Source organism: Gracilinanus agilis, chromosome 4 (genome assembly GCF_016433145.1).
Source record: "Gracilinanus agilis isolate LMUSP501 chromosome 4, AgileGrace, whole genome shotgun sequence".
Taxonomy (NCBI): domain Eukaryota; kingdom Metazoa; phylum Chordata; class Mammalia; order Didelphimorphia; family Didelphidae; genus Gracilinanus; species Gracilinanus agilis.
In genome coordinates, this window is record NC_058133.1 from 408520882 (window position 1) to 408535952 (window position 15071).

The following is a 15071-nucleotide window of genomic DNA, read 5'->3' on the forward strand; positions in this document are numbered from 1 at the left end:
GGCTATAAACAGATTTAGTTTTTGGGAGTCGATGGTTGAGAGTTTGGTGGATGAGTAGTTGAAAAGACTTGACTGGAGATTAATCTTCTATAAAAACTTGTTTATTATACTTATTTTATTATCAGTATTATATAAGAACAGTTATAGGAAAAGGAAATTGGAGATATTAAAATCAGAAGTTTAGGATTTGTAATTCCCTAACTCTTAAATTATGTTAAACTAAACCAACCCCCAAAATCTGTCCTGCAAGGGACTTTCTTCTCCCTTGACCAAAGCCAATGCTGACTTATCTACACTTACTGTCTGTCTAACCCCCAAATTCTAATTGTCTTTCTATCCTACACTAAATATAAACTTATTAAACAGAGAAGAATAAGTCGGATTTCTTTTCCTGCTACTCAGATTGGAAAAATAGCTTGTTAGAATTCTAACAAAACTTTCTCCACTCAGACAGCTCACTCTTTCTTGCCACCTACTGGAGCCAGCACAGGTACTGCACCCAATACTCTCCTCTTGTCTGCTAAGATAGGTTTTCAAGAGATAAATTCACCAGAAATTCTCCCAACTCACAGAGCAGGCTCTTTGGACAACCTTCCTTATTCAGGACCACCCAAAGAGTCCAACTGTCTTTCCCAAAGCTCCTTGAGAAAATTCAATTCCCATGAGTCCTCTTTGAGATTCAGTTCTGGCTTAAAGAAATCTAACTCATTCAACTCTCTCATCCATCTATCAATAAATTTTGTTAATTAACTCTGTCTCCCAATTATCTCTTAATTAACTAATGAATATTTTACTTTAAAAATATATTTTGTGTGTGTATATATATATATGTGTGTGTGTGTGTGTGTGTGTGTGTGTGTGTGTGTGTGTGTGTGTGTGTGTATTTTTAGGCTTTAAAAAAATGTCTACCCTTTGATCTAGCCATACCATTGCTGGTTGCCCAAAGAGATAATAAGGGAAAAGACTTGTACAAAAATATTTATAGCTGCTCTTTGTGGTGGCAAAAAAAAATGGAAAATGAGGAGGTATTCATTGATTGGGGAATGGCCAAATTGTGTATCTGATGGTGATGGAATATTATTGTGCTGAAAGGCATAATGAACTGGAGGAATTCCATGTGAACTGGAATGACCTCAAGGAATTGATGCAGAGTGAAAGGAGCAGATCCAGGAAAACATTGTACATAGAGACTGATACACTGTGGTACAATCGAATGTGATAGACTTTTCTACCAGGAGCAATGCAATGACCCAGGACAATCCAGAGGAACTAATGAGAAAGAACGCCATTCACATCCAGAGAAAGAATTGTGGGAAGAGAAATGCAGAAGAAAAACATGATCAATCATGTGGTTCGAAGGGGAAATGATTGGGGTTTTGATGTTAAAAGATCACTCTAGGGCAAATATGAATAACATAGAAATAGGTTTTGAACAATGATACATGTATAACCAAGTAGAACTGCTGGCCAGCTCTAGAGTGGGGAGGGAAAAGGGTCGGGGATCATGAATCATGTAGCCATGGCAAAATATTCCAAAATAAATAAATAAATAAATAACCAACCAACCAAACAAACAAACAAACAAACAAATAAATAAATAAATAAAAGACTTGCCTTGCAGATCAAGTACTAAGCTACCTTGGTAGCTTATACCAATGAAATCACAGATTCAAATGAGGGGGTGGGGAGAAATGTACTCTAAGAGATGAGAATACAAAGAGAAAAAGTGAGACCATATCTACCTTCAAGAAGTTTGCATTTTTATTTGGGGGCAACAACACATAAAGGGGAATTGTGGCTAGAAAGCAGTCTTTGGGATCAGGAAAGTTACTAGAATGGCGTGTTGAGTCATAGTTTAATTCTAAGAAATAGTATACTCTTTCTGGGAATGATAATGTTGGTTTTATTATTGTTGGGGATAGAGAATCCTTTTGGTGGTTCATAAAGGAACTCATTTTTTTTTTCTTTTTAACTCTCTGTGTGCTCCCAGAGGATACTTTTTCTGTATCATCTTGATAGTCAATATGTCTTTTCTTTACATTCTGCCAATTTCTCCATATTTATATTTCATATACATCCAGGTGGTTTAGTCCCTCAGTTACTTGCTTCTCTGCCATTGATCTTATGAATTCATGGAGGATATCTAGATCAAGCTAAAAATGTGAAGGTTCACCAGTCAGAAGCCCAGTGTTTCAAAGGAGTAGGGTGGAATGCTGGTTCAGAGGATTGATATGGTGGCACTGCCACATGATAAAAAGATGGCTGAGAAACAACAGAATAGTGTTTGGGCTAGAGATTGAGTATGATTGTCTGTTAATATAGATGCATATGTATATACATACGCATATTTGTATAAGTGACTATGTATAGTTCCACGCCTATGATCTTTTTCATAAAGAAGGCAGAAATACATTTTTTTAAAAAAATCTTTTCTCTGGGGCTAAGCTTGTCATTAAAATGACAGCAATTTTTCATTTTTTTCTTTGTATTTACATTGTTAGAAGCTGTACATATTGATATTATGGTTTTCTTTACTCTGTATTAATTCATGTTTCCCATTCTTTTATGATTCTTCCAATTCCTTATAATGTGTTATACTATTTTATTAATGTACGACAATTTGCTTAGTCATTCATCTATATGTAGGCATGTTTTTGTCTCTAGTTGTTACTGCAAAAAAATACTGCTGTGAATATTTCAATTCTTTTTGGATATCTTTGGGATAGAAGGTCATGAATATTTCATGATGTAAGTCATGTTTGGGATTTTTCCTATGTTATAGTTGTTCTTTTTTATCTAGTTTGTTGGACATACATAGACAGTTTTCCCCTCTCCTACTTCCTTTTCACTTTATTCATTTATTTAAGAAATATGTATTAAATATTTGATGCTTGCCAAATGTTGTGTTAGATGGTAGACATATAATAGAAAAATAAAAAGAAAGTGTCTGCAAGGAATGAATATGTCCCTAGTTTTTGTTTTTTTGAAAATATGTTCAATATTAACATCCCTCTCAACTTCTCCCTTAATCCTTAATAGAATTGATAAAGGCATAATATGTAGGAAAGATATATATTTTTGAGATTTTTTGTTGTTTCTTTCCTTCTACAAGTATAATTTCTCCCCATTCACTTACATGGTGACTGTTGTTTCTGTATATAAAAATGTATCTTCTTTCCCCTCTTTCACTTGTTTATTCCCTAAAAAAGTCCAATATGGTAAGGATGAGGGTTGCAAGGGATGTATAGGCAACCAGATATACATATGTATGTGTGTGTGTGTGTGTGTGTGTGTGTATTTATTTATTTATTTTTTAATTAATGTTTTATACAATGAGTTCTAAATGAAAGGAATTTAGTGTTTTAAGTTTGTTAATTTTTGGAATTAGGTCAAATAAATACTAATTTTTAGTGGAGTCTTTTAAAAATTAGCCTTAACACGTTTGGTACTATGAATAGTAGTCATTAAAAATGAATTAAGATTTTACTGTATATTCTCTTGAAGTAGTTTTTTTTTAAGATACGGGTTACATCACTTCAAAAGGTTTAACCACTTTTCTTTACAACTTCAAACACATTTAATTACTTCTAGTAAGGCACCTCTGTGTGTAGCCTGGCAGTAAACTCTTAATAATACTCAGAAATCAGAAAGAGTTGTATACAAAAGATGTTTTGAAGTTAGAAACAATAGACTTTGCAGCAGATTGGATATATGTCATGACAATGGGTATATCTCTCTAGACAAATGGGAGCTATTGGTATTAATTCTAAGACAGAAGGTAATAGCTTTTTTAAAAATAACAAAAATAAATAATAAATACTGGAAGGAGATAAAGGAAGCTTTATTTATTTGTATTCCATTTAATTTTGAACTTTTAGGAAAGGGAGACTACAAAAAGTCTTAGTAGCATGACCTCAAAATTCTCAGCCATTTAAAAACCAACTGTCTAGAGTGGTAAGGGTGAGGCAGCTGGCATTGTGACTTGCCCAGAGTCACACAGCTAGGAAGTGTCTGAGGCCAAAATTAAATCCAAGTCCTTCCAACTCCAGGCCTGGCTCTCTATCCATTGTGCTTTCTACCTATCCCCATTATTTATTTTGGAGAGCAAAATCATTTAAAAGATGAATATAATTTATCAATAATGTTGATGGCATGCTTTTCTTGTCTATCCTATTGAAATGTTAAATTTATAAATGACAGGAATTAGCTTGAGCAAATCACTATCTCTTTAGGCCTCAGTTTTTTCATTTGTAAAATGAGAAGGTGGATTAGATAACTTCAGAAGTTATTTTCTGTTCTAAATCTGTGTAATTTTATGATCCTTTATTCTTTTATTAACATCTTAGATAACCTAGCTTTATTTAACTATATGGGCACGCAAATGTGTGCTTGACTGACAAATGTAGTAGATGACAAGTGTTTTTGTTCTATCAGGGATCTTTAGATAGCAAGCTTAACCTTATATTTCCATTTCACTTTTTCAGGGCCTCAGAATAAGAATAAAGAATTAGAAGTATAGCTAGACAAACTTAATTCCCTCATAAGGAAGACTTCACAACATTGATAATTGGTCCTATGAATTTTATGTCCTTTATGGTTTTCTTTAGTTACTATTGCACTTTACTTTGCACTGTACAACCTTGATACTTGTCTTCCAAAAACTCATTTAGAATTTTAAGTCCTAAATTCTTGCTTATATTGTGAGAGATTATTTTAAAATAAGGAAATTTTACATAAATTGCCCAATAATGTCTTTATCATCTGAATTGAATGTTTAAAATGTAAAGTTATGTTCTTCAAAGTTTTTCAGTGGTTTGCAAATAAGATCTTATGAAGACCTGAAGGGAGTATTTATAATACAAAGTAAAAGCAATCTTTTATGAAATAGAGAAACATGCTATATAATCAGTTCAATGATATTTTAGTTGGAAAAAATGTAAAATGAATGTAATCACTAAAATAAATAGGAAGTTATTCATATTTTGCTGTAGAATATTTGTTTTTAAACAATTTGAATATATTTTTGATTAATCTTTATTTTGCTTAATTATTTTAGATTGTAGGTCACTCCCTCAGATTATCTTGACTTTTAGAGTTTTATCACCACATTTGTTAGATTACAATAATGAAGGTTACTTACATTCTTATACTTTGAGTGGGCAGTTTTATATAGTATAACACAAAAACACTAGATTTGGAGTCAGAAAACATGGATATGATTTTTGCCTCTGCTGCTTACTTCTCTGTGACTTTTGAGCAAGTTACTTCGCATTGTCATTAAAAAAGAGGAGTGTTAGAATAGAGCACATTAGAACTCATACTCTGAAGTCTGAGCCCCTATGAAATAGGGCATTTTTATCTGGTACTTGTCTTTGTCTGATTTTTAAAAAATTCATTTTAAAGTGTAAAATTGTTTACGAATATTTTATTTCCTAAGCATTATTGGACTGTTTGTATTTTTTGTTACTTTAACTTGTACTGTGCTTCTTTAGGGATTATAGAAGATTGTTCTAATTCCTTCTTTACATATCTTTTCTTGCAGGATAACATTTTGCCATCTGCCTTTCCAGAGCAAGTGGCTCTATGTGGGCACAGAAAGAGGTAACATACATATTGTCAATGTTGAATCCTTCACACTCTCAGGCTACGTCATTATGTGGAATAAAGCCATTGAGCTGTAAGTTTGATCAAATAGTCTATTAAAATTTTTATTACCACGTATGAAGGTGCCATGTATTAGTTGCTTAATAAATGCTTGTTAAATGGAACTGGATTCCTGTTAGATGCTTCTAATATTAGATTTGTGATTTCCTCCTAATAGTGGCCACTAGAAACAAAATGTTGGCTTATATTTATTTGAGTCCTTTAAAGTTATTTTTTAAAAAATATTTATTAATATTTATTTTTTGAAAAGTTAGCATGGTTACATAATTCATGCTCTTACTTTCCCCTTCATCCCCCCAAATTTCCCCTCCCCCCATGGCAGATGTGTATTTCCACTGGTTTTAACATGTGTCATTGATCAAGACCTATTTCCAAATTGTTGATAGTTGCATTGGTGTGGTAGTTTCGAGTCTACATCCCCAATCATGTCCCCCTCAACCCATGTGTTCAAGCAGTTGTTTTTCTTCTGTTTCCACTCCTGTAGTTCTTCCTCTGAATGTGTAAAGTTATTTTTTAAAATATGTACATCATTACCTAGGTGGCTCAGTGCTAAGTTGTGTGCTAAGCCTGAAGTCAGAAACACCTGAGTTCAGGTAATGCCTTCAGACAGTTATGGGACCCTGAGCAAGTCATTTAGCCTCTGTTTGTGTCAATTTCCTCATCTGTAAAAAGGGGATAATAATAGCATTTTCCTCCTGGATGGTCATGATGTTGAAATAAGATAATACTTGTAAAACATTTAGCACTGTTTAAGCACTTTATAAATGTTTGTTATTATCATTATGATGATGATAAATCCCTATATGTTTAATGTTGTCTAAACTACTACTTCATGTTTTAAAAAAATATATGGTAAAATGTAAGTAACAATTGTGTAGACTGCCTTGACTTAAATTTTAGATTTAATTTGGATCCAGGGCAAATCACTTAACCTTTCAGAGTTCCATGAAACTCTCAGAAATCATAAATTGTAGAATGCTTGTTGTTCTGCATTGGTAGATGAAGTTTTGTCACTTCTATCAATGAAATTATGTTATTTTTTAAAAAATATAATTAGATGAGGGTATAAACGCCAATGGATCTTCAAGACAAAACTGACTTTATAATGAGATTATAATAATTTTTTATTGTTCCTTTTTATAATACTTTTCTATTATTTGCAAATACTGAATTTTTGAAGTTCATTTTAAGTTTAAAATTGTTTGAGTATTTAATTTCCTAAGTATTATTGGACTATTGTATTTTTTGTTATATTTGTATCTTTGACGTGAGTAATTCAGTGATGTGCTTCTTAAATATTGTGTGGGTGTAGGTATAATAGACATGAAATTTCAAGCCTTTTTCCCTTTTATGGTAGGGATACAATTATCATGCATTAGACTTATATTAGTGTAGTTTTTCATTATCTTTCACTACTTTCAGTAGAACACAACTTCAAGTGGGTGGGACTGGTACCAGGTGTCCATATAATATCACAGATGGCTGTCTTGCCGTGGGTGTGGTCTCTCAACTTTATAAGAATTTAAGAATAGGGACTTGCTTCCTCCCACTCAATAAGTATCAACTCCACCAGTATTTTTATCCATAGGGGCCCTTTTTTTCTGAGTATGAGTGGGTGATATTGCTTTCGTTGATTTACTTACATTAACATAAGCCATCACTTTATCTTTGGATTGAGCTATTTGTGACCTGGGCTATGAAATTAAATGAACTTTTCCCTCCAAATAATAGAGTGACAGGAGAAAGGAGAGGAGTATATAACATACTTCTTTGTGATAGCTCTTAGCTCTACCAAAGATGATCTTAGTTTAGTTTTTTTATGTAGATTTAAATGAGATTGCAGCCATGGCTAAATTGAATTTTTTTTCTTTTAATAGTTGTTAAATTGGAAGGATTTTAATATGACTTTATCACTATTTATATTTTCATGATGGTTCATCTCAGTTCATTTATATACCTTTTTTTGGGTAGAATCAGTTGACAACATAATTTTTATCTTTTAAAAATATTTGTTCATATCCTAATTACTTTGCTTTATATAAATAAGTTTTAAATTTTCAGAAATTTAATTGAGAAAAATTTTATTATAACCTTTTTCTTCTTTAGGTCATCTAAATCTCACCCAGGACCTGTCGTCCATATAAGTGATAATCCAATGGATGAAGGAAAGGTAGGCTACTTTAATTTTATTATTAAAACATTTTTGAATATGATTCTACATAAAATGATTTTAGGGATAAAGACATATTAAAAATACTTAGCTTTTGATATTGTATATCATATTACACATTTTGTTGTTTGTCAGGAAAACAAGAGAAAAGATGAGCTAATTTTCATTAATAGGCCAGAGATGGCAAACCTTTTAGACAGAGTGCCAGACCTCACCCTTACCCCATCCTCCAGACCGAGTGCGGTGCTGCCTCCCCCACAGATTGCATGCAGTGCTCCACCCCTCCTCACACTTTGCCTGCCCCCTCTCCCCCCACCAACTCCTCCTTTTTAGCCCAGACAGGGAAGGGAAGAAGCACTCCCATTCAGCTGCTGGGCAGAGGGGTGGGTGATAAGAGGCAGGCATGGAGAAGGGAGGAAAGTGGCCTGAGCACTCTGCTCCTCTCCCCTCCTGCTATGTGCCACACTGTGAGCTATGCTCCCCTCAAACCTAGCTCCTTTCTAACTCCCCCATAGCAATCCCCTTCACCACAGACTTCACCCAGGTTGCATTTGGCTTCATACCCTCATGTAGCATGTGAGTTTCCTCACCTCCTCTACCTCTACCCCCCTGGCAGTGCCTTACCCCAGACAGGGAAGGGAGGAGGTGCCACCTTTGACTGCTAGGTAGAGGAGGGGTAGGGGAACAGCTCTGCCCCAGTCACTCTGCCTTTCTAGTAATGAACTCTGGTGGGCGACTGCAGGCGTGCCCCCAGAGAGAGCTCTGGGTGCCCTTTTTTGGCACTTGTGCCATGGGTTTGCCATCATGGGTATAAGGAATCTAACCCATGGTTTACAAAATTCCAAATACAATAAACCTCCTTAATATGGACTCTCCTGAAGTAATCTTTATGGTAACTGTTGGACCTGGCTTTTGTATATATTGAGGTGGATGTCCTATAGACTTCTCAAATTCAACATGTGATGTGTCCAAGGCAGAATTTTTTATCTTGCCCCACTCCCCCAACTCTCCCTACTTAAGTTATCCATACTTGCAAACCTTTTATCATCCTTAACTCCTCACTGTCACTCAATCTGCCTTTCTAATAAGTAGTCAAACTTTGTTTTTACCTTCATAGCATCCCTCTGTATGGATCTATCCACCCAAACATCTATCACTCTAGTTTAGTCCCTCCTCTCATCTTGCCTGGACTATTACAAAAACAAATTTTAAATTGGTCTCTTGGTCTTGTATCTATTAAGGTGATTTTGCCAAATGTAGGTCTGACCATGTTACTGCCTTGCTAAATGAAGGAAAAAAGGCAGAAAGCAAGCATTTATTAAGTATCTATTATGTGCTGGCCAGGGTACTAAGTACTTTACAAATATTATTCATTTTATCCTCACAATACTTTGGGGGAAGTAGATGCTATTATTATCTCCATTTATAGTTGAGGAAGCTGAGGCAGGTGGGGATTAAGGGAGGTTGCCCAGGATCACATAGCTAGTAAGTGTCTGAATTCATATGTGAGCTCAGGCCTTGTGACTCTAGACCCAGTGAACTATCCAGGATTCCATCTAGCTGCTTCCTAGGTGAAATTCCAGTGACTCCCTCTTACTTCTAGGATCCTATAGGAACTACATTAGTATTTAAAAATGCCACTTTCCTCATTTAAAATCCATTTCCTTAATCACTTTCCAGGGTTTTAACACTTTATTCCCCTCCACACAAATCTTAGAATAGAGCTTCATTGGCCTCTTTGGTATTCCTCATTCATTATACCCCATCTCTAGTTTTATACCCCATCTCTAGTTTGCCTTTCCATTTGCTGGTGCCATTTCTTGAATGCTCCACCCTCTCAGTTCTGCCTCTTATTTTCCTTGGCTTCTTCTAAGACTAGTTCAAATCTCATCTTCTGCATAAGACTTTTTAAATTCTTTCCCCCTCAAACCCTCTCTAGTGCTTTTCTCTCTCATCTGTTTTAGAATCTTATATGTACCTAGTAGTATATGTATTCTCTACCTCCTGTGAGTTTCTTGAGTCCAAGGGTTGGGGTTTTTGCCTTTTTTTGTATTCTTAGCTGTTAGCACAGTGCCTTGGTACACAACGAGTGCTTACTAAGTGTTTTTCTGAGTGAGCTGAAATGTAAATCCAGCAAACATTTATTTAACACCTTATACAGATTTCACAGAGTAAAAGTATATATGTTGATTTAATTTGGAGGGTCTTTCCAAGTTCTCAGAATTTCTCTTCTCATCTTTTGTCCAGATGTTAGTACATAATCGATAATTATCTTCATGGTGGTCTTTTTGCAGATTCTTATCTTGACTGCCACAGAACAAAATGATAAAATATTTCATTAAGTAATGTTTTTGTTGCTTTTGGATACTCAGTAAAACCAGCCCTGCCAATTCTTGTTCCTCAGGGAGTAACTGTGAGCCATTTCATTTTAGGTGCTACTTTCCTTTATTTAGTCAAGATTGATAAAATTTATTTCCTCCAGTATTATGTGTACTCAGTCAAAGGAGAAGGATCTCATGTTTAGAATACTAAAAACTAAATTAAATTTCATAGATAGATTGAAAACCAGATGTCTTTCTTCATACCTCTTTTCTGCCACTTTGTCCCAATAAGTTTGGAAGCAGAAGGGAGTCATATAGGACTGAAGTAGATTTTGTATTTTTTTCTTTGTTTTCTAGCTTGTTCTGATCAAAGAATTGAACACCAAATAGTCTGTTTTTGATGAACCTCTCTGTATTTATTTAGGCTTGGTTCTGAAAGTAGAAGCATCATGACAGAAGCTAATGAAGTTTGTTCTCCTTTAGCACAACTTGTGAATGAGTAGGACTTGTGGTTACTATTTGCTCTTCTTGCTACTCCCTAAATTTGATCTTTCCTATAGTTGGGCTTATTTCATTACTTCTCTGTGGAATGCCTCCCTCTCCACAGATTCTATCCTTGGGACTTGAGAGATCATACAGTTTAAGTCTCTAACCAGATGAATCATATATTTTTATAATATATATTTTTAGAGCAGGATCCCATTTTATAATAACATATTTTTAGAGCAGGATCCCATTTTAACTATATCAGACAAGAATTATTTGTACAGATGTTTGACTTTTTGTTACTAAAAATAGATTAAAATTGTGGAAGAAATAATAGCTTTTTAGTTTCTCTATGACAATGTACCTCTTTGGCTTGCTGTTTGACAAGAGTAGTATAGCACAGGAGACTTGCCTTAGGAACATCATTTATATAAGTAGGAATAAGTGTACAATAAAATAAATTTAATACGGTAGAAATTAAATTTTGACAACTTTTTTCTAATGGTTCATTTAATGACTTTTGTAAGAGCAAAGGTTGACTAAAATGCTAAATATGATTAAATGTGCCTTTTAGTTAACTTTAATTTTCTTTAGATATTTATTTTTCCTCAATTTAGAGACTATCAGACAATTTGGGGTTTTGAGCTGTATAGGAATGTTCATTTTCTTTTACTTATTCCTTTAGCACTAAATGTTACCAGGATAAATTTCACTTTATCTTACTTGAGATAGCCTCTGCTACTCCTATCTCACCTTCATTCCTAAATTGCTCATAAAATGGAATTGTGCCAAACTCAACAATTGAATTACCCAGAGCTATGGTTTGAGGCCAATAATGCAGGATGGTCCTAATGAGTCTTAGTGCACTGTTAAGGAGGTTTAACTTTAAAATTGTTCTTAGAATTTAGGTTCAACCTGAAATCCTGCTTTATTTTAAAGGAAAAGGGAAAGATCCCAGTTTCTTCACAGCATTTATGAACCATCCACTTAAACAAAACATGGGTTAAATATGTATCTTTTTTTTTTTTTAACCCTTGTACTTCAGTGTATTGTCTCATAGGTGGAAGAGTGGTAAGGGTGGGCAATGGGGGTCAAGTGACTTGCCCAGGGTCACACAGCTGGGAAGTGGCTGAGGCCGGGTTTGAACCTAGGACCTCCTGTCTCTAGGCCTGACTCTCACTCCACTGAGCTACCCAGCTGCCCCTAAATATGTATCTTTACAACATCTTCTGAAGGTTGTTTCTATAACTTGCTGCTAACTAATTTTTTTTTATATCTGCACTATCAGGAATATAGTTTTCCTCATAGCTACCAATAAATCTTAGAATGTCAGTTTCATATTGTTCTGTCTCCAAAGTAAAAGGAAGATTTTAAGTCAATAATAACCAAAAGTATTGAAAGCTTGAATGTCCAAATGAATCCACATCAAAAGAATTCAAAACACAATTTTAAGTTCTTTGAGTAAAAACATCAAATCTATTATTTGGTATTTTATTCAAATACAATGCAATATTTTTCACAGTTATTGTAATTTGATACTTACTTACTTCTTTGAGTATTTATTTTTTACTTGCATATTTAGTTGTATCCAGAAACTCATCACCCAACCTCCCTTTCCTCAGTTTTTGAAGTGGCTTTGGATAGCCAGTTTTAGAAAATGACCAAAAATAATCCATGGAGGGAAAAATGCAGATTGGCATGAAAAATATTTGAACCCTTCGTTAGAGAATGCAGAAATGTAAAGGTCTCCTATAGAAACATATTAAATACCAATGCAGTGTAAAACTTAGTACTCCGACATAGTTTTCAAAGCATCTTGTTTATGATTTTTATGAATTACTGATGCGCTTTTAAGAAAAAAGAAAATATTTACCAACGGTTCTAATCTTTAGACCTGATATTAAATAATAGAGGCCTGCCTTCTCATTGTAATGAAATGTTAACTCAGTAGATATCAGATGACCAGGGTATTTGGAGGAGTTGAAGAAAGGGAATACAATAGAAATCAGATTTTACCAGGAAATTTATGGAATTTTAGATTGTTCAGGTGAAAAATTTTGATTATCATATATTAAGTCCCACTCTCACCCCAATCTTGACTTTCTAGTGGAGAGCCATTGCAAATTCCTCATAATTGCTGCATACTGAATTTTGTCCTCATTCCAAGATTCTGTAGATACCCATAGCCTTTCAATTCTAAAAGCATTACTGAAAAAAAAAAAGAAATAAACATAATTTGAATTTACTTTTAGTTTTATCCAGAGTATTTTGTATTGCATTGTAGTATAGTTAAAAAGCTAAAGCACTATTTTCTTTCTCAGGTTCTACTCTTTTTGAACCAGAGTTTTCTCTTGTGTTTTCTAGTAGTACCTTGGATAAGTAATATAATCTGTCTGAACTATTATATATCTTCCATTAAATTTATATTAAACATGGTAAGTCTTTTAAAAGACTGCTCAGCTTTAGAGGGGAAAAAAAGACATTGCACTCATTTAGGGTGATAGCGATTAACAATAAATAACAGTAATTAATGTCAAAATACTTTTCTAGAGAACTGAAAATGTGCTTCTTCGGTTCAACTTAGTCATTTTTGTGATGTTAGACTAGTTCTTTAAAAAATTAACTGTATTGTTAATGTTTGTTGAAAACTTCTAATCCTGAAACCCTTAATATTTATGTAATAAAATATCCACATTAGTTCTATGTGCATGATAAACAGAGATGGAATAATTAAATGATTTTAGAAGTTATTACTTCAGAGCAAATAAGAGCATAAAATTAAGATATTTGCTCCTACTAAAATTTTTATTTTCTGATATTAAATAATACATATAAATGACAGTGTTCCTTTGGATAATAATTTTTTTTTATTATAGCTTTTGATTGGCTTCGAATCTGGAACAGTAGCATTATGGGACCTCAAATCAAAGAAAGCAGATTATAGGTACACACATGATGAGGTGAGTCTCATTAATTAAAAATCAGAATATTTTGCTATTGTTTTATTTTTCTTCTTTTAAAAAGTACTGAATAAGATTCTCCTAGTATTTACACCAATTTCTGTTTAAAAATCAAACATCATTTACTTCCCTGATTTGAAGAGCTAAGGTGACTATGGTTGTGGAACATTTAATGTACTTTCAGATTTAGTTATGTATTGCATTTTTGCACAATTGTTTTTTCCTCCTTTCCCTTTTATCTTTTATTATAAGAGAGGATTGCTCCTGGTTGAGAATTGAGGGGTCTGATAAGGTTACATAAAAATGGAAGATATAACTTTTTTCAAAATATATTAAAACATGCTAAGAAAAAAGAATACTCTGCACCTACTCTCACCTTACCCCTTGCAGTTTGAGTTTAATTCCAACCTTTGTTTTCTTAAGTCAACAATACTTAACGATTAAATCTGATGATCTCTTTGAAGCCTTTATGCTCATTGATCTTTTTTTGTATTTTTAGATACTTTCTCTTCCTTAAATTTCAGAGACAAAAGAATGCTTTTTTGATTCCCCTTTCATTCCTTTATTTCCTTTCCTTGCTCTTCCTTTTCACAAAAATGTCTCTTCTTTCACATCTTTTTCTTCCCCTTTGTTCTTTCTGTGACTGTCCTAGCATAGGCCCTTATTAACCTCTCCCTTGATAATTTCACCCCAAATATTTTTCCTACTTTTCCCTTCTTCCTCCTCCAGCCCTGCTGCTAGATGTAAATGTTATGAATAGATCTGGCTAATAGTTGTTTTTTAAAGAAAATAATTAAATATTCATGAGAAAATGGTTTCTTCATTATAAATTGTTGGAATAATCTGGGTATTCTGCATGGAAAGGTTTAATAAAAATTTACTTTCTAATTTAAGAAAGAGTAAGAACTATAGTGGGGAAAACCAGGGGTGTTAACTTAAATATAAAATGTGGGCACTGTGGGGTGGATAGGAGACAGGAAGGGACAACGGGCAAGACTTTACAAGCCAGGGAACCAGGTTTAACTATAAGAGAATGACCATTGACTGAAATGGCAGTTAAGCCTGACCAACTATCACTCTGCCCCACCCAGCCTGGAATAATTTCAGATTATTACATACACACAATGAGGACTTTAAAACACACAGGGAATCAGTTTAATTATAATATGAGGGGATTTGGAAAGGGGGTTAGGTAAAACTATGACTAACAACCCAGGATTGGAGTCAAAAGGGCTAAGGAAGAGGGCTTGATTTGGGGTCTCATGACTGTTCCAGAGATGTTTTCAGGATGCCAGGAACCAACTCTTCCATAGCTGATCATCCAAAGTAACCAGGTAGGGAGAGATGTCTGCAAGCTGTCCACCAGATCACAGGCTGCTTCCCTACACAGAGTTTACTTGCAGGATTGAAGTCTTCTGCCTTTTCAGCCTTCACCACTCTCCAAGATCCCAGGGAATCAGGGTACAACTC

At 34.1% G+C, this 15071-nt stretch overlaps 1 protein-coding gene across 1 annotated transcript in view; it reads left to right on the forward strand.

Moving 5' to 3' along the window:
- Positions 1–15071, forward strand: part of STXBP5 (syntaxin binding protein 5) — a 252000-nt gene that overhangs the window by 44778 nt on the left and 192151 nt on the right. The window contains 3 exon segments of the mRNA XM_044675457.1: positions 5543–5677; positions 7771–7834; positions 13518–13601. Of these exon segments, the coding sequence (XP_044531392.1) occupies positions 5543–5677; positions 7771–7834; positions 13518–13601 (283 nt within the window).